We start from the raw sequence: 24,527 nt of genomic DNA, 5'->3' as shown, positions 1-24,527 counted from the left end.
TTGGTTTTTGGTCAGTAAAATGCTCTAAATCAGTGTGCTTGACTCTAGGATCCAGAGTGATCTGGTTGGAGGATTCAGGTGTGCTGTGCTATATCCAGGTAGCATTTATGATAGCAGGCTTGAACCAAGAGCTCAGCTCTCACCTGTGTTAGGTAACTGGATTACTTCGATTCCTTCCTTGTCTCCTGCTCTGCTCAGTCTGTTAAACACTTTCACTTGTTGCTCATGGAACTTTCTCACCTTTCACAGCTCTTCATACAGGACTAAATTAAACTGACCTAATGCAAGATTTGGTGAAAATAAGACATCAAGGTAGAAATGTATCAATATATTTAAAGTTTTTGTTTGTTTGTTCATGCAGGATTGTTTGCCAACTTATTGTTCACTTAAGTCCTGACTTTTTAAAGGCTCATAATTATGTTTATTTTTATTATTCATAGTGCTAGCGGGCATACAGGCAGGAAACGGGAAGGTGTCAAAGGAAGGAATGATATGTGACACAGTTAATATCACAGGTCTCAATGAGAAGTTTAATAATCAGAGGAACATATCAGTTTTCACCTGTCACTGATTAGTTGATCAATTATATTTTTTAAACCACTGGAATTTAAATATGTTTTAAGAACAGAGTTTAAGCAAATGAGCTTCGTCAGCTGATGGTGTTTGAGGTGCCAGAATCTTAAACACTCAAATGATAATTTTTCTCAGATTTGTTTAGATTTGTCGCCCAGAACATTAAGGTTATGAGAAAAAAATTGACCTTTTGTCTGATATTTAGAAGACTAATAAAAAAAATAATTATGCACATCCAGTTAAGAGGCTGTCTGCCTTACTTTGGCTAAAATAGATTTTTGTTGCAGCTAAAATAAGTGTGCACTAACTCTTTGCTAAAGGGCTGGTGTTACCTTTTAAAGGCCAGTTTGGATCAGGCGGAAATAAATGGGAAACAGGCTTATTGTACATGGAAGTGTCTCCAAGCCCAGTGTTCACTGATTTGGTTTAAAGGTTTGGTGCCGTTTTTTGTTTTTGATATTATAGGATAGTAGATTTTCTCTGGCAAGTGAAAATGTAAATGTTTGAGAAATCACTACTTAAGAAGTCTTGTGATGGTTATTTCAGTTATTTTTTGATTAGACTTTGACTGCTGTGGATGTGTGATGTGCTTTTCAGTTTTATGTTTATGTGGCTAAGAACAATGGGCCTGCATTGATTCATCAGATGTGGCATTCATTTCTGTTTTAAATTCTGCTTTATAACAGCTTAAAAATGGAAATAATTATAAGGAAGTAGGCACTTGTACTCTCAGAATAACCATCATCTCCTTGGTCTTCCTTTGATTTCAGGGGGATTTTGGTAGATCGCAGCAGAACTCACTCACAACAAGAAGGGGAGTCTGAGGTCGGCGCTCTGAGATGGACCTGTCTGGATCTTCACTCAATCGCAGCCAATCGCTGGCAAGCGGCCTGGAGAAGACTTCCCACACCTGGAACAAGCCAGCCCACTCTCAGAGCAGCAGCACTCTGTCATCTCGCCACTCCAGACAGGTCAGACAGTTCGGTCTATGAAAACATGAAAATAAATAATATTCATCAACTCCACATTTCCTCTCGATCATCCCCATCCTCCCAGACGTTTTGAGACTGCTGAAGTTATATATATGTTTAAAAAGTCACATAACTTAATCAGTCTAATAAACAATCAAAAAACAATCAAAAAAGAACAGTTTATATGATCAGATGCAGCAAAAAAGCCACAAATCTTCAAATATATTTGGAATTTTTGCCTTAAAAAGTATTAAAGCGGTTAATCGGTTATCAAAATAGTTGCAGATTGATTTTCTTCAATTTACAACTTTAGGATATTTCCATTCATCCATTTAAACTTTCATCTTTATCCATTTATTTACACTGTAAGCAAGAAACGACAATTTTCCTGTTGAATCGGACACTTAATTTTTCTTCATACTTTCCACAGATTATCAAAGACTGGGAAGTAATTGACGACCTTCAGGTTGAAATGCAGGGAGCAGGTGACGATCCTCAAGACAGGACCGCCCCGGGAATCTGTGAAGGATATCTTCTCAAGAGGAGGAAATGGCCACTTAAAGGCTGGCACAAGGTGAGAAGTCAGTGCACTCATTCACAATGCTGCTCAAACGTCGGGTCTCTTTAAAATCCGTCAGTTTCAAAAAAGATGATCTCTTTTTCAGCGGTACTTCGTCTTGGAAGGAGGGATCTTACGCTACTCCAAAAATCAACAAGATGTAAGTGAAATTTTATGTTTGTCCAGACAATGCAAGGATTGACCTTTCAAACCAAACCACACCACCTCTAACCCAACTTTAATGTGATGTCTGATTTATTCAGTGTCAGTAAATAATCTTAATAACAAGCTTTCATATCACTTTGTTTTTGACAGGTGGCCAGGGGACGAGTCCAGGGCTCGCTAGATGTTAGCCTCGCAGTAATATCGATAAACAAGAAATCAAATCGGATTGATTTGGATGCAGAGGACATTCTGTATCATATGAAGGCAAAGAGTCATGAACTCTTCTACATCTGGGTAACCAAGCTACAAGCTCACCGCCTGTACAAGAAGAATGAGGCGGCTCATCTTCACAGCAGCGTCCTCCACACTTTGTCCCTTCCCACTGCGGCTGAACAAGCTCAGGGAAATGGAGATTTGGTAATAATGGAGTAAGAAAGTGACGTCAGACTGAAAGCCACAGTTGTTACAGGCCACCGAGAGTAACCCGGTGTTCTCTTGCCTCTAATTTATCAGAGCGCCACGGGGATGGCAGATTCAGCTGGAGTGTCAGGCGTGCTGCCGTCAGCTAACACAGCCGTGAACACGAAGGTGTCTGCCTGGCTGCAACAAAGCCACAATCCAGACATCTGTGTTCAAGGTATTTGTCTAATAATCCTAGCTGCAACGACAAAACTGAACAGGTGATTCTAAAAGTGGCAGTTTGTTGAGTACAGTCTTCAAGTTTCAGCATTAGGTTATATTGCCTGACATCCTCTGTTCTTCAACTTGGTTTTCTCTTTTTGATAATATATAATAATTGAGTGTCCATATAAAACACCCACAAATAGTATTTACAGAAAAGAAGACTTAAAGTAGGTGACTTAAAAATGACCAATGTGTCCTATGTGACTATTATTAGATTATTTATTAGGTGTGCAAAATGTCTAACTAACATTTGCTTTTGAGGTTGGTTGGAGTTCAGGTATTTTTCCGACTGTTCCAATAAGACAAGTGTTATTTACTAAATTCATTGAATTACTGATTGATAAAATGGTGAAAGAAACCTAATACAATTATCCAGAGTTTCGTCAGACCTATTAAAATCACATTCACATCTCAATTATTACAAATGTTGAAAAGAAAAAGCTGGAACATTAAAATTAATATTAGTTATCATTAATAATGTATGTACTGTTGGATAGTTTGATTTAAATCAAAGTATATTGTAAACTTTTTATATCTTACATTTTGTATGCAAATTCTTTAGGCAGTGCAACGGCTATTTCTGTATATTAGCTCTGTGGCCAGCAGGACTCTTTTGTGATTAATTAGTTAAAAAAATTTGCTTCCTTGATATTTCCTGCCAGAGCTGAACCGTTGTCATCTGGACCTTTCTGAGCTAAACCGCTTAATCCAGAGGCTGCAGGCACTGGAGGTGGGGCAGGCCTTTACTAATGGAGACCTGCAACGGATCATCAGCATACAGGTGCATATAGGCTGATCATTCAAGCATGTTGTACATACTGCATTATGTCTCCAGCAATAATCACATGAGAAAATAAACCTTTTTTGGTGCAGAATCTGTCACTGGAGAAACCGAAGAAGCCGAAATCAGGGAAGATCTGGGGTCATTCCCGCACACTGTCCAGAGTGGAGGCCCTGGGAATGGTAAGAATGGTCTGTAACCTTCACTTTCTTAAAAAGGACACGATCAACAAGATTGCTAAATGTTCATGTTCAATTTGACATATAGTACATCTTGGTTTTTGAATTTATACATTGAGTCAGCATATTGGGTTTATGAAATCCCAATTCTTCAGTAACATTTTGGGACCTTTCTCTAATCTAATCCAAAGCCTATTCGTGGGATTACTAAATCGGTGAGTCACTATTAGTACATGAGACAACTTCATGCTTAAAAATGTTTGAATGTTCTTCAGTCACACTCTACAGCAGACTTCCTAACCATGAATTATAACTTCATGAATGATGTTTTTTTTCCAGGGTAAAAAGGAAAACAGCACTGCCAGTGTAACCCATATTCTCTACTGTGTTGAGACTTCCTTAGTTATACATATGAGGACTAAGGTGCTGCTTGTGCACCTCTCGATTTTTGTAATCTGGCGTATGATCATCGTGGTTTTTGCTAACATTTTAATGATATAAAAGTACAAAAGCTCAAAGATGATATAGGAGTTGTTGCAACTGCTTGGAAAGATTTTGTGGACAAAATGTTGAAAAAAACCCCCAAAAACTCAGCAATTTCTTTGATCCTGGTTTGGCCTCCTCTCCTTCTATACCAGCGCTGATATTGAACTCCAATTGTTCAGGAGAATACTGCAGTTACCTGTGCTGTAACATAACGTGAGCATAAATGGGTGTGACTGTGTGATGTCATCGCTGTTGCTCAAAGCGACCAATGCAGCAGGTAGCGGCAACCGAAGATGTGTCACCTATGGTGTTCACGCTGTGGCTGTATAAGCACAATGTATGAGTGGTTTCTTGTGTTAATCTTGACTGGAACATATTTCTTAGAGCCCTGGAGGTGGAGAAAGAGTCTCTCCACTCTAGGTTACAATGTAATCAACCGTTTTGCACAAAAAAGAGCATAACAATGGCATGACTGTAAGATGTATGAACAAACTTGTTTACAGCAAATCTGCTTTTCCTGTCTCCAGTAATGTCAGCTGTCTATTCTACAGCTTTGTAGGTTTTCTTTCTTACCAAACAACAGGAAGTGATCAAACTAAAAAATGGCAAATTAATGCATTTATAAGCAGCTTGTAAGACAGAAAACCTGCAGGACTGTGGTAGCAGACATCCACATTTAAGACATTAATATGTCACTGATTAGAATGTTGTAATTTTATAGATTACACTCCTAGCCATGTCTTTATATTAGCCAGAAGCATAGGAGTATTTAATAACAATAATAAAAATTCGGTGCAATTCAGCCATCATCTTAACTAACTAACATCATGTGTAACACCCAAAAGCTCCAGATTTTATTCTAGTTTGTACAAATACATGTTAATGTAGATAAATAGGCTCAATAAAGAAACAAAAAGCAAGCTTTATTAGGAACAATTACAGAATACTGCAAAAACCTAATGTATGAAATCCACACAATCACAGACAATCAGACAGGGAAAAGGATACAGAGGGAAAAATGACTATATATACACACAATGTGGACAATTACGTAAGAAGACTTATGTAGCGAAACAAGACAAAGGTGTAAGAAATCAACAGCAGGTGAAGACAATGATGGGAGTCTACTCATCCAACTCATCTAAAAGAGCACACATTTCCCCAATATTAAACTATTCTTTCCGCTCCGTTGTAGGTGCTTTTGTAGTCTCTGTTAACCCCTAACATTAGAGGTCTTCACAAACCCAAAGAGGCCTAAAGGTGACATGCAAATACAACACACAGATGTCCCAAATAGACCCAAAGATCATTTGGATCCTCTCAGATGTTCTGTAAGCACAAACCTGAGATGGGCAGTAAAACAGGACTCCCACTTTCAGCAGTACTAGTAAGATTTGTGAAGATCTCTGTATGTTGGTGGTGCATTCCCATTCCCTGGTATAAACATTGGGACTTCCCTTCATAGTGCTAGTTAAACCTGTGCTGGATAACACAACACAACAGTGACATCTACTCACACAAAGATAGATAGCAAGGGAATCAACCACAGTCCTTCCTCTGTTCACTTCACAGCTGTCCTCAAGTCACCTGAGCAACTCGGCCCACCTCGGTGCATCGGTCCCGTGTATCCCCGACTACGTGTACTCTCAGCTCTCCCCTTCCACGGTCAATTCGCCCGAAGGGAAGAAAATCCAACAGGACATCTACGCTATGTCTCAACGAGGTCAGAGAAACATATAAACACAAATATGTCATCTACCGGTAGACAAAAGTTAATTTGAGCACATTTATCCTGGGAATCGCTTTATTGCAAAATATGTAAATGCCACAGATACCTTCCTGTTCAACAGAAACTGTTGTTTAATGCTCCTTTAGTGCTCAACTCTCTGAAGTCGGTGCATGAGACTCTGTCCCAGGAGAGGCAGAAGCTGCAGGCAGTCTGGGACGCTAACAACATGCACCAGTCTAACACATTAGCTCAGGTTAGATTTGTCATCTGGACTCTCTGTCCCACTTTATCCTGTTTGGTTTTTTATACTTGGTGGCTGATTTTCTTTGTTCATTCCTTTTTTTTTCTTCCCCTGGTGCCAGCCTGAGGCAGTGAGGCATTCATCCCAAGGACCTCCTTCAGTGGCAGACTCTGCTGCAGAATATTTTGATGCCAGTGATGACATCCTGTGGGGCAGCTCCTCTGAGGTGTCTGATGAATCCGGACTAAGTGACGGAAGCACCACCAATTCTGAGCCGGAGGAAGGACACAGTGGGTACACCAGTATCAGTGACCAGGGTTTAAAGTGTATAAAAAGTCAGTGGGTTTTTTTTATATCCTAAAAAAAATAGCTTTAATGTACTTGAATAGTATTGCTGAATAGTTCTACCTACTCTTCTTTCTGTATCTACTCTTTGATGTGAATATTGTACTAACTAAAACAACAATTCACACTATGTACAACCTGAAAACCACTGGCACTGATGCAGACTCTTATTCTTGTTATTGCCTGAATAGAAACATCCAGCCGTACTTTTATTCTTGATAATAATAATATTATTTTCTTTAATCAACATTGCAGCATCAGCTACCCGGAAGTACCGTGCCAGCATTTCCAGGACTCCCAACAGTGTTGTTCCCAAGAGCACTGGACGTCGAACAAAACTGCCTGTTCACTGTCCTGACAATAGCCACGTGGGGCTCGTGGCCATACTCTATAACAACATAGGTAAGAACCAGGAATCCAGACTTACTCAGTACTCGAATTGATAATATGCAAGAAAAGAGTCTTCGTGGCAGTTTTCAGAGCCCTCTGTTTTGTTTCTTCACAGGTAAAGACTTGGCTCGAGTGTCCATGCCAGCTGTTCTCAATGAGCCCATTAACCTGCTGCAGAGGCTGTGTGAAGAGCTGGAGTACAGTGAGCTGCTGGATACTGCCAACAACACATCAGACCCCTACCAGAGGATGGTAAGTCTGTCCACACTTAAAACGAGTTAACATACCATAAGATATACGTCCAGCTCAATGTGTGTAGTAAAAGATTAAAGGAAGTGCCTTAAAACTGCATTCTTTGTGATGGCCAGCAAGAGGCGGCTGTTCTGTTTGCAAAAAGACCTCTGCCTACATATCAGCCTATAAAAAAACAGCCCTCAGCTTTCTCACACTGTGACCTAAGTTAAAACTCTCACTTCGCTATGAACTGGTATTTTCCACATTAACACAAGCTTTGTATATCACTTACTCTACTCATCAAATCGAACTTTCTGTCAGTTACCCAAAATGAAATTTTGACAGAGTGGGGCAGATCCAGCATGCACTCCAGGTGGACAAGTGCAGGTGGTTAGAACTTACAGGGGCCTTTGAAGTGATCCAGAGATGCACAAGGAGATGACCTTAAAGGGGAAATATTTAAAATCGCAAGAGAAAGAAAATATAGCATAGAAAGCAATAACTAAATAAAATTATTTTACATGGGGATAAACAAAGCGACCTTTTATGTTTTGTGTTTTATCTCGTTTAGGTTTACATTGCTGCCTTCGCTATCTCTGGCTACTCCACTGCGACGTTCAGGAACCGCTACAAGCCCGTTAACCCGATTCTGGGGGAGACCTACGAGTGTATCAGAGAGGACCGAGGTTTCCGCCTCATCAGTGAGCAGGTATCTTAATCAGGTGTATCATGGTTATCTTTATACGCGGAAAACACTCAGTTACCTAGAAGGGATATTTATACAGCTGAACAGATATAGAAAAGTAGGAAAAGATGAATTAGGAAGGATAATCTAATTAATTAATAATAGATAATCATAGAGCTAATGATTATTCTTTTTAATTTAGAGAACTCCAGTGTTCCAGCTTATATTTGGGTATAAAAAATGCATGCAGTTTGTCTAAGCCTATCAATAATAATTTTTTACTTTTGAACAGGTTTTTGACAGATCTCTGAAATATCTCTTTAAATATCTTTGTAAAATCGAATAAATTTGTTATGCGTCGTACGGTTGATACAAAATCCCACCGCATACCTCAACTTGCCTCAGGTCACACCGTTTGGGAAACGCTTTCTTAGAGCATGAACCATACCATGAAGTGCAGCAAATGAAAGGCTGATACTAACACTAGTGCTGGTGCGGCATTAGTTCTGCCTTGGTGCTTTTTAAGAACCACATATTCAACAGACAGTGTTAATTAGCAATCCTAATCTGAATTAGAAATCTAGGTAATTTCAATGGTAAGAGGATCGGGGTAGAGTCTTTAGTCTGGGCTGTCAATTTTCTAGTTTTTTGGATTGAATGCATGGAACCGGCTCTAGATTGGTTGGTGGCAAAGTGTCGGTGGAATAGGATTTGGTTTTGTAGTGCATACAGGTAAAATTGCTGCAGGTAAATCTGTTGGTTTAATGAGGAAGATGTATTAAATGGACACAATGTTTCCTGCTTTTTTAACTTGGGAACTTTGTTTCATTGTTGAGGATGAAATAGTTAAGACATAATTTTGTGATGAAGTCTCTGTACTTGCCCAGGTCTGCCACCATCCTCCCATCTCTGCCTGCCATGCTGACTCAGAGAACTTCTCCTTCTGGCAAGGTGAACAACTTCTTTTATCAAACCAGCACACTCTCTTTATCTGTTGTAACTAGCTGTTTCTGTCTTCTGACTTAATTATGCTTTTAGGAAGGATGTGAGTATATTGTATAGTGTCACCAATACTTTCTTACATCTGAACAGACCAGCGATGGAAAAATAAATTCTGGGGAAAGTCGCTGGAGATCCTGCCAACAGGAATGGTAAACGTGACTCTGCCGAGGTAAACGATCTGGCTTTATTTTCAATTTTTCCTCTCTGGCTGACATATTATAAAAGAACCCAACCAGCGATTGTTGATATTTGAAAATTTTGTTGGTAGATTTAAATGTTTAGCTAAAATGAGATGCAATGAGAAGCTCCTGATATAAAATACAAAGATAAGATAAGATAACCTTTATTAGTCCCACACATGGGAAGTGTGGGTGGTGTGGTGTGACTTAGACATCTGGGCCCGTATCCCTAAAGAATCTTTGTGCAAAAAGTGGCTCCTAGCGGCCAAATTCTAAGAAAATTCTCAGAGTCATGACGTTTTCTTAGAATTTCCCCTAAAAGTGACACGACAATCCCAGTTAATATAAAAGCTATTCCTCAAGATTCCTAACGCTTAAAAGGGCTCCTAAGGCGAGATCTGCTAAGAGCAGGGAAGAGGACTTTTAGTGGCTTAGGAGTTCCCCTAAGCAGCTGCACAAAATGGCCAACAGAAGAGGCAGGAGAGATGTCCTGCAAACACTGGATGACAGGGAATTATTGAGACGCTACAGATTGGATCGTGCAGGAATCATGTTTGTGGTGGATCTCCTTAGAGATGCAATTACTTCACCAACTCGACGCCACAACACTATTACACCGGAGACGAAAGTAATCACAACCCTGAGGTATTTGGCATCCGGGAAAATGCAACAATGCAGCAGTGATGACTTGGGTCTGCAATCACAGACATTGCTAAAAGCTGAGCCGTGTTACCCTCGTTAAGACCACACTGGACTTGTAACGTTGTGATTTCTACTTCATTAAGGACAGCCCCTTGAGATAGGCCATCTTGTTTTCAACAGGGTCCATATGGGAGTGAAAGTACAAAATATGTCAGCTAGGATATTAATATGAGCAAATAAGACACGAATCATTATTTGAACAGGGTGTAATGAGTTTAAGTTTTCACATATTTTAGATTCTAATGTTAGGCTATAACCCCTACAGCTTACTATTCATTTTCCAGATATTTTCTTGAATGTGAAATATTATTTACAATTACAGTCAGCATAAGATTAGAGTGTATAATTATGTTTATTGATTTGAGGGTATATCCTTTGCTCATTATCACCAAAAGCTCATTTCCATCAAACTTGTAGGATCAACCAATCACGGCTTTTGAAATGATGACTCATACCTAGCAACGGGGTCAACCACACCTCCTCACTAAGATAGGATTTTCCATCCATTCCTTGCTCAGAGTTCACTGAAAATGTTCTGGAATCACTTCTAAGCTAAAACTCCTGGCAAGGAATTTTTAGGTTAAGTTAGGAGCTCTCTGAGAGGATTCTCAGAATCTTTAGGGATACGGGCCCTGGATGCTACCCACTTCCAGGTGGGGCATAGCAGCTTTTTGTGAGACCATTTACACTAGCACATCCGCGTCTTTCCCACTGTGTCAGAAAGGTAGCTTTCCAACTAAAATTCCATTTTAGGGGCAATAATATAGCCAGAAAATCGAATGAGTAGAGTATTCAGTGAACAGCAGTTGGTTTGGCTTTGTAAAGAAAGTGATTTCAAAGCACTGAGCTGGCACACCATCTGAGGTGCCATAATTCCAGTGGTTCACCCTCAGGGCCACACCTTAGGATGGTAGTTAAGCTTTACATTGCCATGAGAAAAACTTCTTAAACGAAAAAGAATAAAACACTTGGTCATACCCGTGAATTGTTTCGCCACAGTCTGGATACTGTGGACTCCTGTGCTGTGTCTAAACTCAGTGTCGCTGCTGGAAACTGATTTTTTTTTTTAAAATTACACATGTTCAAAACCTTAAAAAACCCAAATAAAAGTATGAATCCTCACTTTTGAAAAGCTGCAATCAGAATTATTTGCCATCTTTTTTTATTTAAAATTGACCATCTGTGTCAGTGATGACCAAATATTCTGCATTTGTGGGTTTTCCTCAGGTATGCTGACCACTATGAGTGGAACAAAGTAGCGACTTGCATCCATAACGTCTTCAGCCAGCAGCGCTATCTGGAGCATTATGGAGAGGTCATCATCAAAAACCTCAAAAGTAACATCTGCACATGCAAGATTACTTTTGTCAAGGTGAGGGACCACTCAGCGCTCGTGTCTTACACTCTTTAGATGCGAGATTAACAGGTTTTTCTTCTGCCGCAGTCTCGTTATTGGGGTTCAGAAACGAATAAGAATGAGGTTCAGGGTGTGGTGTTGGACCAAAGTGGGAGTGCCATTCACCGGTTTGGAGGTCTGTGGCATGAAGGCATCTTCTGTGACACTCTGCCGACTCCAAAATGCATCTGGAAGCCAAGTGAGTCCTAAATAACTAAGACATGCTTCCTTAAATGTTGTCTGTTTAGTTTTGACCATCATTTCTTTTTAGTCTGAGTCACGTGGTGGGTGCAAAAACGTCTCTTTAGAAGTTTAAATGGAGGTTAAGTGAGATGATTAGGTACTCTTTCTACCAAAATAGCTAATCAGGATAAAGCCAAGTGTCACGTTTGTGCCTCAGTTCACCTAAGAGGCTTCTATCACCCCACAGATCAACAGCCAAAGGATTACCTGCTGTATTATGGTTTCTCCAGCTTTGCCATGGAGTTGAATGAACTCCCTTCAGACTTGAAGCCTCTTCTGCCTCCTACAGATACGCGCCTGCGCCCAGACCAAAGGTCAGAAATCTTTCCAATGCAAAAAATAAAAAGGGAAAACCAAAACAATACTAGATGGGATTTGAACACAGCTGTGGTCCATTACAATGCTCTGGAATATTATCTATCTACAAGTAGATAGATCCATGTACTGCCCACTTTATTAGGCATACCTGTTCAACTGCTCCTTAACAGAAATAAATATCTAAAAAGCCAATCACATGGGAGCAACTCGGGGCATTTAGGCATGCAGTTATAGTCAAGACGACCAGCTGAAGTTCAAACCCAGCATCAGAATGGGGAAGAAATGTGATTTAAGCACTGGGTATTTAAGAACAACTCTGTGACACTGGGTTCAGAAACTGACTCCTAGTCACAGAGAGTATTATACAAATTGTTACAACCAAGGTAGGCAGAAGTGCATCTCTGAAATCATAACATGTTTAATCTTGAAGCAGATGGTCTACACCACAGGTGTCGAACTTCAGGCCTCGAGGGCCGGTGTCCTGCAAGTTTTAGATGTGTTCTTGATCCAACACAGCTGATTTAAATGGCCAAATTGCCTCCTCAACATGTCTTGAAGTTCCCCAGAAGCCTGGTAATGAACTAATCATTTGATTCAGGTGCGTTGACCCAGGGTGATATCTAAAACCTGCAGGACACTGGCCCTCGAAGCCTGGAATTCGACACCCCTGGTCTACAGCAACAGAAAACTACACTGGGTGCCCCTCCTCTCAGCTAAGAACAGGAAACAGATCACACAGACTCCCCAGAATTGGACAACAGTAGATTGGGAAAAGTTTCCTGATCTGATGAGTCTCATTTTCTGCCGTAACATTGAGATGTTCAGGTTCAAATTTGGCAGAACGGTATAGATCAGGGTTGGGCAACTCCAGGCCTCAAGGGCCGGTGTCCTGCAGGTTTTAGATCTCACCCTGGGTCAACATACCTGAATCACATGATTAGTTCATTACCAGGCCTCTGGAGAACTTCAACACATGTTGAGGAAGTAATTTAGCCATTTAAATCAGCTGTGTTGGATGAAGGACACATCTAAAACTTGCAGGACACCGGCCCTCGAGGCCTGGAGTTCCACACCTGTGGTATAGATCCATCCTGTCTTACATCAACAGTTCAAGCTGCTGCTGGTGTGGGGGATATTTTCCTGACACACTTTAGGCCTGCTGACCATCATTTAAACACCACAGCCTAAACAAGTATTGTTCCTGCCCATGTCCATCCCTTTATGACCACACTGTTCCCATCTTCTGATGGCTGCTTCCTGCTGAATAACCCACCAGGTCACAAAGCTCACAACAATTTAAAACTGGTTTCTTTAACATGAAAGTGAGTTCAAATGGCCTCAAGTGGCCTTCACAGTCACCAGATCCCACTCCAACAGAGCATCTTTGGGATGTGGATGAAGAGGAGATTCAGATCAAGGATGTGTAGCTGTTGTCACATGGCAAACAGAAAACTCCCCTAGCACTTTAAAGTCCTTCTGTGCATTCAGGGGAAAGAGAGCAATGGCTGTAAAGGCCATAATGGTTGTTTTCACAACTACGTAGGAGGAGCCAGGTAAGAGTGGCTTTGTATGTAAAAGTCAGCACTCCTCTGCAATACTGTACAGACTATAGTGTAGCACAAGCTAAAATCATCCAGAAACACGGAGTAAATATGGTGTAAGCTTGATGTCACCTTCTTGCAGAATGCTGGAGGATGGAAGGGTGGATGAAGCTGACAAAAAGAAGGACGAGATTGAAGAAATGCAGAGAGAGCGGAGAAAAGAGCTCGGCAAAGGGGGTGAAGAGCATGTTCCTCGTTTTTTCAAGTAAGTCAATTCCCTTTAAAATCCAGGTTCATTGATAATTTCCATTTATCTTAATTGTAGTCTTCCAACCTTGATATTTGGTTATATCTTTGTGTCTGTATATTTGAAGTAATTGTACAGTTCAGGTTATTTGTGTGCCACATTTAAAAACAACTGCTTTTAGAGGAAAAAGCAGGCAGCTCCATAGACTGAAATTTGCTTTAGTACATGGATAAATCACAGAGGTGGGACCAAGTCATTGTTTTTGCAAGTCTCAAGTAAGTCTCAAGTCTTTATCCTCAAGTCTCAAGTAATGTCAGGCAAGTCAGAGTCAAGTCTCAAGTCACTGGTGTAAAAGTCCGAGTAAAGTCACAAGTCTGAAACTTTGAATTTCAAGTCCTTTCGAGTCTTTAAAAAAAAAAAAAAAAAAAACGAAAAAAAAATGTCGCAGTTATGCTACATGTAAATATTAGACCATGTGATTTTTAAATCTGTTTTTCTCAACACATGACGAAATAGTGAACTTAGAAAATATACACAAATTGTGAAATTGCACCTCTATAAAATGCAGCTCAAATAAACTTAGCTCCAAGAATAATTTTCACCGACAATTCTGAGATAAGTTGCATGTTATTCTTGGATGCGCTTGTAGGACCGGCTTTAAAATAGCATGACAAAAATATCATACACATTAAAGTTAGTTGACATCACGAAGTTAGATGAAGTCAGCTATCTCATCGTAGCAAAAGAGAAGCACCACCTACCGTTCTTTATGCAACTTCAACTGTCGGACAAAGTTGGAAGTTGTTCCATCGCTGTCTGTGATTCTCTGCTTGCATGTTTTGCATATTGCATTTCGTTTTTTTGTTGACTACTTCATAGTTTATGTACCTGAAAATAATAACTCCTTGCAGCATTTTTGAGCGTTTGTTTTCTTCTTAAAAAAAAATCTGGTTAATTTGATTTGCTGTGCTACAGCTCATGCACACATACGTACGGAGTGTGGTTGGAATAAATGAATGAATGAATTGAATTAATGGTGCACACTTTCTATATAATATGTGTGTTAAATTTTAGATTTGGGGTGAAATATCAAGTCTTTTCAAGTAAACCGGTTCAAGTCCAATTCAAGTCCCAGGTCACTGGTGTAAAAGTCCAAGTTAAGTCACAGTCTTAGAACATTTTTTCAAGTCAAGTCTAAAGTCATAAAATTAATGACTCGAGTCCAAGTCATGTGACTCGAGTCCACACCTCTGATAAATCATTCAGTAAAAATACTTACAGTCCATTCAGTTCTTGCAGCTTTATATGGTAACTTTGTAACTTCAGTAACATTATTTAAACATTTAAAATCATTTCTGCCATCAACAACATGCAAATTCATGAACTGTAGAAATGCCGGTGTGCAAATTATTATTCTTTATGGTTATTTTACATCATCAGGAGATCCAAAGATTCCTCTGGACGGGACGTGTGGTTGACAAACGGGACTTACTGGAAACTTCGAGAGAATCCAGGGTTTGCTAATCTTGAAAACTTAACTCTGTGGTGATGAGATGAGACTGCAGAAATGAGTGGACAAAACCACATGAAAGGACGAGATCATGGATATTCAGCCGTGGATATTCTGGACAGCACGTATGAACCACTCGGAGAGTGAAGATAGTGCTGCGGATCTGTTCTTGATTCTTCTGCACACCCGTGACTGGCTCATGGGAATCCTCAGATACCCAACAAACATTAATGGAAATACAATAAAATCTTATTCATTTAATTTTTTAGATTACTTAAATCAATATGCTGTTTTTATGTGAATTTCTTTTTTCCCCCAACAAACTCTAAACTCTTTAAGACTTAAAAATTGCTTTTCTCTGTGGTGTTTCTATCAGGATGCTGCTTTGTGATAGTTTGATCTATTGCAATTGAGTTTGAGAAAAAATTTGGTGGAGTGGTGGAGACCAAAATAGAGCAAAAAGAGTGTAAAGAATATATACATATATATAGTTCTAGAAACTGGAAAAACACATGACTTTAAATATAAAAAACAGTGTCCTTAACTGCTATGTGTGCAAATGTTCTATATTGAGTATAGAATTTGATTCCAATGGTTCAAAACTTTTGAACATCTAAGCAGACCTTTAATTCAGACACACCTACACACACACAGACACAGGGACCACCTACAAGGTGCATTACTATCCATTACAATCTAGGTTTAGATAGTAATGGACAAAAACAGCTGGTTCTATTGATTCCCATCTGTGCTCAGTTTTCATTGACACTCCACAATTTTATGGATAATAGAAAAATACTGTGTGTATCCTTTGGCACACCCTGACTCCACTGGAGAACCACTGTGAAAAATCAGTTTATATGTTACATGTTGAAGAGGTAATTTAGTCATTGAAATCAGCTGTGTTGGACACATCTAAAACCTGCAGGACACTGGCCCTCGAGGCCTGGGGTTGCCCCTGGGCTACACTATACAACATATATTTAACTGTCCAAAAAATGAAGTACTCCAACTTGATATCTGTTGCTTCCTCTTTATGAGAACGTTTGCCTATCGTGGCTCAGGACATTCTGGCATAAGAGATTCTTGATTGAGAATTTCAATTCCTTTTGCCTAACTAAAGTCAAAGACAGAATTTGTCTGCTTTAGTTATGTTATCATTGAAATTTTTTTTTTCCAAAAAATATATATTATTAACATTTTTGTATGTGTTTTTGACCTGTAATCTAAATAAGAGTTACAAATGTTCAGTAATCACATATTTAAAAGAGGAGATAATATATTATCCTTTGTTTATATGTCATTAATAGGAAAATGAGTATCCAGCTGGTTGGAAATCTGCACATACTGTATTTATACATTACATTAAACTGGTGATATCATGACTGTGTTTTTACTGGGACTGCATTTATTATGAGATGCCCTTTCTTTTAAAAGACCACTGGAAGTTTCTGGACATAAAAGAAGAAATAGACTTGAGATTGTTTATAATTAAGCAAGGCTTTTACTGCACTTCTTTTGCAGCAGGGGAAGGAGCTTAAAAGATGCTTTCCATAATACGACTATACCATAACACTTGGAAGATGTGTGACACACAGCTGGAATATTTCCTTCTCCTCTTCACTTCTGCTGCCCCCTGAACACGAAGGATGTTATGAGCATAAAAGAAAACATGCCGCAGTAGGAGAAACTATTTTCTCACCTTAAAACCAAGTGTTTACTATTAACCAGGTGTCTGAAGGGGTGTGAAAAAAATATTGTCTTTTATTTGTGCCTTTGGTTTCCTGTGATAAATGATGCAGTTTCCTTCTTCGAACCACTCATGTTGAATGGAGAAAGTTGCAACCTATAATCAGCATGTTCTGCACATCTCATTAATCAAATTAAATGTGCACAACCTGTAGGTCTCCTTAGTGTCTCCTTATAGATGCCCTGTTTTTGAAACACTGTACTTTAGCTATCTGAAAAACTGTCCATCCAAACCACTTCAAACTTGGCACTTGTACAGCTGGGGTCATAGTGAATTCAGCATTACACACTGCACAAACATCCATTCTCTCGTGTTTCTGGAGTCTAGCCTGGCTATCAAAGGACAGGAGGGTACACCCTGGTTGCATATCGTTTTACTGTGGGAGGAAGCCGGAGTACCCAGAGAGAACCCATGCAAGCAGAGGGAGAACATGCAGAAAGGTCCCGGCCAGATGGTGGAGTCAAACTCAAGGCCTTAACTTCATCATTGTGGCTGCAGCTCAGGAGGTAGAGCAGGTCACCTACTGATCAGGTTAGTGGTTTGATCCCTGGCTCCTCGTCTGCATGTCAAGTATCCTTGGGCAAGAAAAAAATGTATCTTTTTTCACTAGTTTTGCTTTTGGCTAGGGGCAGTGTCACTACTGGTATAACGAGATGATACCTGGCCCCTGCAGAGATTACACAGGTAGTCCAACATCAATATGTGCCACTGGCAGAAGATTTCCTGAAGGAGATTCCAGGAGATAAGCAGCTACTCTACGAGGGCTGGACAGGGCCGTAGAAAACCCTTAACCATCAGAAGGACCAGTATCTGCTCCTTTGTGCAAGGACGAACAGGATGAGCACTACCATAACTACAAAGCAGGACACTAACGTGAATGGTTCTGACCAAACAATCAGAAACAGACTTCATGAGGGTGGCCTGAGGACTTAACGTCCTCTAGAGGGCCCTGTGCTCACTTCCCGGCACTGTGTTGCCAGACTGGATTTTGCCATAGAATACCAGAATTGGCAGGCCCACCACTGGCGACCTGTGCTTTTCGCAGATGAGAGCAAGTTCACCCTGAGCACATATGACAGACGTCAAAGGGTCTGGAGAAGCAACATTCCTGATGCATGACAATGCCCAGCCTCATATGGCAAATAGGCAGTTCCTGGAGGATTAAAGAATTGATAACACTGACTGGACCCCACAAGCCTGACCTAAATCAACAGAGCACCATTGTGTTTTGGTCCATTCTACACTGCCAGGTTGTGTCTCAGTCTCATCAGAAGCTCAGTGATGCCCTGGTCCAGATCTGGGAGGATATCCCCAGGACTAGGGATGGGAATTGATAAGAATTTTGCATATTTGAAAAAGGGGAGACACTATTTAAATAGCTGTGCCTGTTCAAAACATGACTGTGGAGGACTTGCAAACTCTAGGTTGCAGCTTTCTCAACATGAGTGAGTGACTAATATCATTTGTCACAGGAAACCAAAGAGAAAAAATAAAATATTTTTCACACCCCTTCAGACACCTGTTTAATGAACTTGTTGTTCAGGTTAGAGTTAGAATGAGGTTCAGGGTAAGGTTTTGGTTTGACACTTACACTTAATTTAAAGCACACTGTGCAATCCCTGGCAAAGTGGAAAACTTCATTGTTTAGTTCTTTACACATGAAAGTTATTGCAGACCTTTTATAGTTGTTAAAGTATGGATTTCTGCAACATGCCATTAGACTTCTGGGAAGGTGGATGTTAGACTATGGCCTAGATTTAACATAGTACTATAACTCAGACTTTAGTTGCTGTGCTTAAACTGACATTTAAGCATTATGACTGCTTACGTTAAAACTTTCAATAGATTCATATCTGTGACTGTCTTCTCAGAGATAGGGAGAGAGGTACACATGCATACAGATGCAGGCATGTATGTTTGGCTATCTCTGACATAGACGATGGTCTCTCGTAATAAAGAAAAGCTATTACGAGAGAGTCCTGGTAATAGCTTTTAGGACCCACTAATCCAAAGGATCCCAAGCTAATACTGTACTTCCTCAGACCCTGGTAGTACAAGTGCCAATTTCGAAGTGGATTAGAAGGACAGGTTTTGAGGTAGAAAAGAAGAGATGTTTCAAAAGATGGCAACTTTAGGGAGATACTAATGTAATGTACAGATTGTGCAGATTTGATTTGATTTAAAAAAAAAAAATGTGTAAATTGTAGGTTGCAGTCTTCACCATTCAAAAATGAGTGGGTCATAGGAAAAAGCTGTATCATTGGTCACAGGAAACCAAAGAAACAAATAAAAAAACTATTTTTCACACCCCTTCAGACACCCAGTTAATGGTAAGGAGTTGGTTTTAAGGTGAGAGAATTAGTTTCAGGTCAAGGTATGGTTTGGTCAATTTATAGCGGTGCATACAATCTTTCCCATAGTGGGTGACTTTGCATTTATACTTGCAGTGGATCTGCGTCACAGAGCTGTGAAAGTGAGCTGAACACGTCGGTCACATTACTTTCACTGACATACAGAGAAAAGGCCTTAACTGACACTCAGTTCATATGCATATTGTCAGAACTATGAAAAGAGAAAGCAGCATATGTCTACACTGGCAGAATACTAGCTATTGCATTAACTTATGAACAAGCTAGATGGACTTAGGCCCAATTACTTTGTGATAAAGTTATTATCTTAGTGCTAATCAATTTACTGTGGATACACTGCATATTGATGCCAAATCTGCTTTTCACAGGTCAGGTCTGCATCTCTGTTACATGTAGTTATAATTCTGGGAAGGTGGATGTCATACTATGGTGCGAATTTAACATCTAAATCAGGCATTAGTTGTGATTCTTAAACTGAAAGGTAAGATGTCTATTAAAGATATTTAATGTCCTCTTAAAGATAGTCAAACATGTCGATGTATCCGTCTAACAGAGATAAACTTTCAAGTGAAATATAAGACCTGCTCATCTAACGTTCCTGAATGTTATCATGCTGTATATCTATACTGATGTGGACATGGCAATGTGTTAGAAAGGAGAGGAAGTGACATCATTTGATAGAAATGGCAATTATCCTATGGCACCCTGATGAGCTGAGGACTCATATACACGTGGTTTTCGACAGTGCGCATACGTGGGCATGCGAATTAACGCATTGCATGGCCCTGACATGTATGCAGAAATGTCAACACAGCGGGTACACCGAGAAGTGCAATCAGCGAGCAAAGCAGATGTCGCCAAAATGCGATCAGTGCTATTTTACGCAATAAAATATTTGCGCTTTTCCAAAAACAATCAAACAGTTTACAACATGCGTGTCACACCAAAAACAGCAGTTTCTTACCGAAGACGATTGGAAACCCTAACATCCATTAGCATTTCCGCAAGGGAAAAAAATCTCCATGTTACAATCTCCTTCACTTACATTTGGGCTTTGCTTCTCCTCACTTCTAATATGAAGTAATCCGCTCAGTGAGATGATGGGAGAAAAAAAACACATAAGGTCCCCAAAATTGTAGTAACTTTTCCTCGGAGAGTCCGCCCCCCCTTCGCACACATCGACCTACTTTCCCTGCATGGGGTCTGATGGGATTCCCGATCCTGCTTCGGTAAGAAACTTGGTTATATTTCTGGTGTGGTGTGCATGTAGGGGGATGTTATGTTGTGAACTGTCTTGATATGCTTGAGTAGAGAAAGATTATTTTATTGCATAAAATAGCACTGATCCTCTGCCAGAGGAGGAAAAATCCGTTTCTGTGGGTCCGTGAACCACCTGTCACCTGGCTCAAAGACTCTACACACTCTTCTTACTTTTAAATAGCTTTACAACACAGAACATTACGGCTAACAGCTGGATTTTCCCGTATAGGTGCAGCTAGCCCAGAGGTGGGCAATTCCAGGCCTCGAGGGCCGGTGTCCTGCAGGTTTTATATCTCACCTTGGGTCAACACACCTGAATCACATGATTAGTTCGTTACCAGGCCTCTGGAGAACTTCAGGACATGTTGAGGAGCTAATTTAGCCATTTAAATCTGCTGTGTTGGTTCAAGGACACATCTTAAACCTGCAGGGACACCGGCCCTTGAGGCCTGGAGTGTCCACCCCTGACAGCGACCAGCCACTTACTGCTGAAGAGACAGTCAGTGAAAGTGGACAGTATATCCTGGGTTTTAACACAAAACTCATTGTTGCAGCACCAAAGTGATCCCCTTAAACTGACTTTTCATTTTAGTGTCTTTATTTTCCTCCGAGTTATCGATTCTGCCACTAGTTAGCTAACATAAGCACAAGTTCTTTTTCCTCCAACTTTATTTCAAGAGGAACAATAACAACAAATGTAATACATGGAGGAGACAATGTACAATTTTACTGCAAAATTATTATAAACTAATGTAAATCTATTAGCTGCAACCAACCACGTGATGTCATGTTCCATACTGACAGAAGATAGCACTAAACATGTTTTTAAAACTTTAACTGTAAGCACTTATTTTTTAAAATCTGGCTTCACAGACAGAGTTACATGTATGTCATCTTTTGAGAAAAAAAGTCATTTTCCCTGTTTTTCTGTCTGACTGTAAAATTGTAGTTGGTTAAATACTTACTCTCTGATCGTCTACAGTGTTGTACTTGTTTACTTATCTCAAAAACTGTCCACTCAATCTACTTCGTACCTGGATGGTGTTCTGCTGAGGGATCGGGTAACCGCAGCACTGCCTCTGAGATCATTTGGATGAGTGCGTCTTACATTTTACCTGAAAGTTGTTCTCAGTTTGAGGGACAGACATTTTCTTGGGAGAGGGGCACACATACACAAAGGCTGCATCTTTGTTAACTTTGAGAGGACATCCCATGACATTAAAGCACTCACAAATATCTTACCCCTCAATTTATTATTTGCTGAATCTGCTACAGAATCCACCTTCCCAGAAATGTAAATCCAGAAACAAAGACCTGTGATAACTTTCGCTTGTGATGGCAGAGCAATGAATACACACCACACGTATAAATGCAAACAATTAAGTTATCCACTATTGCAAAGATTGTATGCAGCATTCTAAATTAAGTTTAAGTATATCAAACCCATCTCACCCTAACCCAGCGGTCCCCAAGCTTTTTTGCGCCACGGACCAGTTTAACGTCAGACAAACCGGCCTTTAAGGTGTCGTGGATAAATACAACAAAATAAAACGATATGACCAAGACAAAAACTGGTATTTTGTGGTTTATTTTTGTTTATTAGCAGCGTCCTCCTGAAGTGCGCCAACAACATTGAGAGTAACATCCTCCTCTCTGCCACTTAATGCTCTCTGGTCGCTATGGTAATGTTTAAATATTTCTTTCAAAATAAGACACACAGCTACAACACGGGAAAAGACCCAGTGAAACCGAGTTAACAATAAAAACCCCAGGGGTTGGGGACCACTGCCCTAACTGAACACTAATGCTACCTCTGACACTGACACCAAGGTCATTAAACAAACAGTTGGAGGGGTGTGAAAGAGATCTTTTTATTTATTGTCATTGGTTTCCTGTGATAAATGATGTTAGCCACTTACTTGTGTTTTTTGAACACGGCATCCTAAAGTCTGCATCTTCTGCACAGCCAAATTTAATTAACGTCTCTTCTTTTGTGAAGTACATAATTCATTATTGTTCTGCATTTAAGGGAAGTTTGTAAATGATAGCGACCAAAAACATTTGTTACACTGTCCCCAAAAAGTTGCTGCATCAGTTGAATAAAAGGACAACATCAACACGGCAGAGACTGTTCATGTATAAGCTTTAATTTTAATTAATTAAAAAACATTTACAATAAACCTATTCGACATTTAATAAATAAGAATTTCCCTAGCAGAAATCTTTCTTCTTATTTCTTCTTGTATTGCAGTTCAAAAGCTCTTAAATAAAGGATGATCGGTTCAGTGCACAGGGGTCACACTCAAAAATTTACATGCTTGTTGCTTGAGTTGTCTGAGCTCCATCCTTCACACCATTGCATTACAGTAACATCTCTGGAAATACAGTTCCCAAACACTAAGAGAAATGTGCTTTCAAGGTGAACGCGGACTGAGGGGAAACAGAGGTATGAGTGGTCCAACACCAGGGTCAGGGTGAAGCTGGTTGTAATATCTGCAGTATCCAGCAGGGGTCTTTCCTTTGCCACCTGAAAGCATTTCTCTGCTGTTTGATGTGAGATCATACACTCATGTGGTGCAGTAGCATTCAGTGTACTATATTAACAAGAGCTCCATAACTCAAACTGTCAACATAAAACTCTTCTCTCGTTGTTCTCGCCACAACATCCTTAAATCTAAGCTAATTTTTGTTCTATTAATTGCACTTAAAATATGAACTGGCGATTGTACAGCTTTGTTAATGTGAGAGCACCCTTTTTCTGACAGATGTCAACAAAAACATTAAATACTACATCTTTTGGAAATGCTACACAAGCTACTTTTTCTTCAGTTCATACCGATTCAGTTTTTAGCTCTTCGTAACCAGTTTTTTAGTTTTGTTAATGTCCTGGTGAAGGGACGATTTGTTCTTGAACGTTATGTGTTTATTATTGTTTATGAGATCCGGTGGATCCAATAAATTTCAGGGGTCAAAGGCAGGATTTATACAGCAACAGGCCTTTTCACAGTCACACTAGGAAAAGCAAAGGTGCTCCCAGGGACATTAATCACCTTAAAGATCTCATTTTTTACATCCGCACTTATACAGCGACATGTCTCCTGAGAAAGAAAGCCCATATAAAGTCAGGAGTCCAACTCATCTAACTAATAATGATGATTTTACATTTTATTATCAGCTAATTGAACTGTTTCTGCAGACATTTATGTCCCAATACAGTCCACAAGGAAAGCACATTTTGCTGTAAGTTTGCCAAACATGCATATATATAATCTATATGCATGTTTCAAAGTCTCTTGCAGTGCAATTTTTTCTGTTTTTTGCATCAGTTAAACATGATTTACACAAAACACAGCCTCAGCATCGGCCTCATTTGATTATTTTACAGTCAAGCTTGGCTCGTGTGAAAGAATTGGCCTGGATTTTTGGAAATATAAAACTTGATTAGGGTTAAGCAGCTTCTGCATGTAGTCGGCCTGGTGCTGTCTGAAGGTGAAGAAAATCTGACTAGTAGCTCCTCTAAGCACACTTTTGTATGTTCGTTAACCTTTACAATAACCTTTACAATTCATTTATTAAAATAAATACGTTTTTAACCCCTGGAGGGTCCTAGAAAAATGCATACACTATTGGGCTTAGAGCCACAAATCGACCCAAGACCCTCCAGGGGTTAATTTAGTAGACGAAGCTTAAACATTGTAGCACACATGCCTACATTAGTGCAGTGCATGTGTTTTGGTTTTGAACTTTTAGCTAAATCTAACGAAACTGTGCCACTAAGAGCCTTAGTGCCACTCTCTTTGAATAAAAACTAAAAACTATCCAAATAGTCTACAAGGAAAGCATGTTTTGCTGTAGCTTTCTTGTTCAGTTCAACAAACTTTTTTTAATGAAATAAATGTTATATTCAGTTCAATAAAACTACATGCATTTTAGAGAGGCTACAGTTAATGGTGCTCTGCTCTGCTTTGTGTAATTTGATGAAAAAATA

General features: G+C 39.8%; 1 protein-coding gene across 3 annotated transcripts; it reads left to right on the top strand.

Annotated features, from left to right (window-relative positions):
- Nucleotides 1-1,412: 1,412 nt before the first annotated feature.
- Nucleotides 1,413-15,199, top strand: osbpl7 (oxysterol binding protein-like 7). Of its 3 annotated transcripts, none has more exons than XM_085415374.1 (21): nucleotides 1,413-1,544; nucleotides 1,975-2,118; nucleotides 2,210-2,263; nucleotides 2,419-2,685; nucleotides 2,782-2,905; nucleotides 3,615-3,733; nucleotides 3,826-3,915; nucleotides 4,104-4,127; nucleotides 5,971-6,121; nucleotides 6,274-6,380; nucleotides 6,490-6,658; nucleotides 6,969-7,115; nucleotides 7,219-7,355; nucleotides 7,909-8,046; nucleotides 8,910-8,973; nucleotides 9,115-9,193; nucleotides 11,133-11,277; nucleotides 11,350-11,500; nucleotides 11,732-11,858; nucleotides 13,546-13,668; nucleotides 15,091-15,199. In XM_085415374.1, exons 1-21 carry the CDS (start codon nucleotides 1,413-1,415, stop codon nucleotides 15,197-15,199), a joined length of 2,601 nt encoding a protein of 866 aa, XP_085271500.1. The 3 variants fall into 3 exon arrangements, with proteins under 3 accessions (XP_085271500.1, XP_085271499.1, XP_085271497.1); XM_085415373.1 differs by having other exon boundaries at nucleotides 3,826-3,924; XM_085415371.1 differs by having other exon boundaries at nucleotides 3,826-3,924; nucleotides 6,490-6,703.
- Nucleotides 15,200-24,527: the final 9,328 nt, after the last annotated feature.

This window comes from Rhamphochromis longiceps, linkage group LG8 (genome assembly GCF_057381845.1).
Source record: "Rhamphochromis longiceps isolate RC_006_pf linkage group LG8, R_longiceps_female_GT1.1, whole genome shotgun sequence".
Classification (NCBI taxonomy): domain Eukaryota; kingdom Metazoa; phylum Chordata; class Actinopteri; order Cichliformes; family Cichlidae; genus Rhamphochromis; species Rhamphochromis longiceps.
Note: the sequence above shows the minus strand (reverse complement) of the source record. Positions and strands in the feature narration are given on the sequence as shown.

Bases quoted from the DNA above. Each gene is read 5' to 3' on its own strand.
- osbpl7 (XM_085415371.1), top strand. From the start codon at position 1,413: ATGGACCTGTCTGGATCTTCACTCAATCGCAGCCAATCGCTGGCAAGC. The intron at 7,356-7,908 runs GTAAGTCTGTCC...TATCTCGTTTAG, and splicing joins CAGACCCCTACCAGAGGATG to GTTTACATTGCTGCCTTCGC. The intron at 11,859-13,545 runs GTCAGAAATCTT...ACCTTCTTGCAG, and splicing joins CGCCTGCGCCCAGACCAAAG to AATGCTGGAGGATGGAAGGG.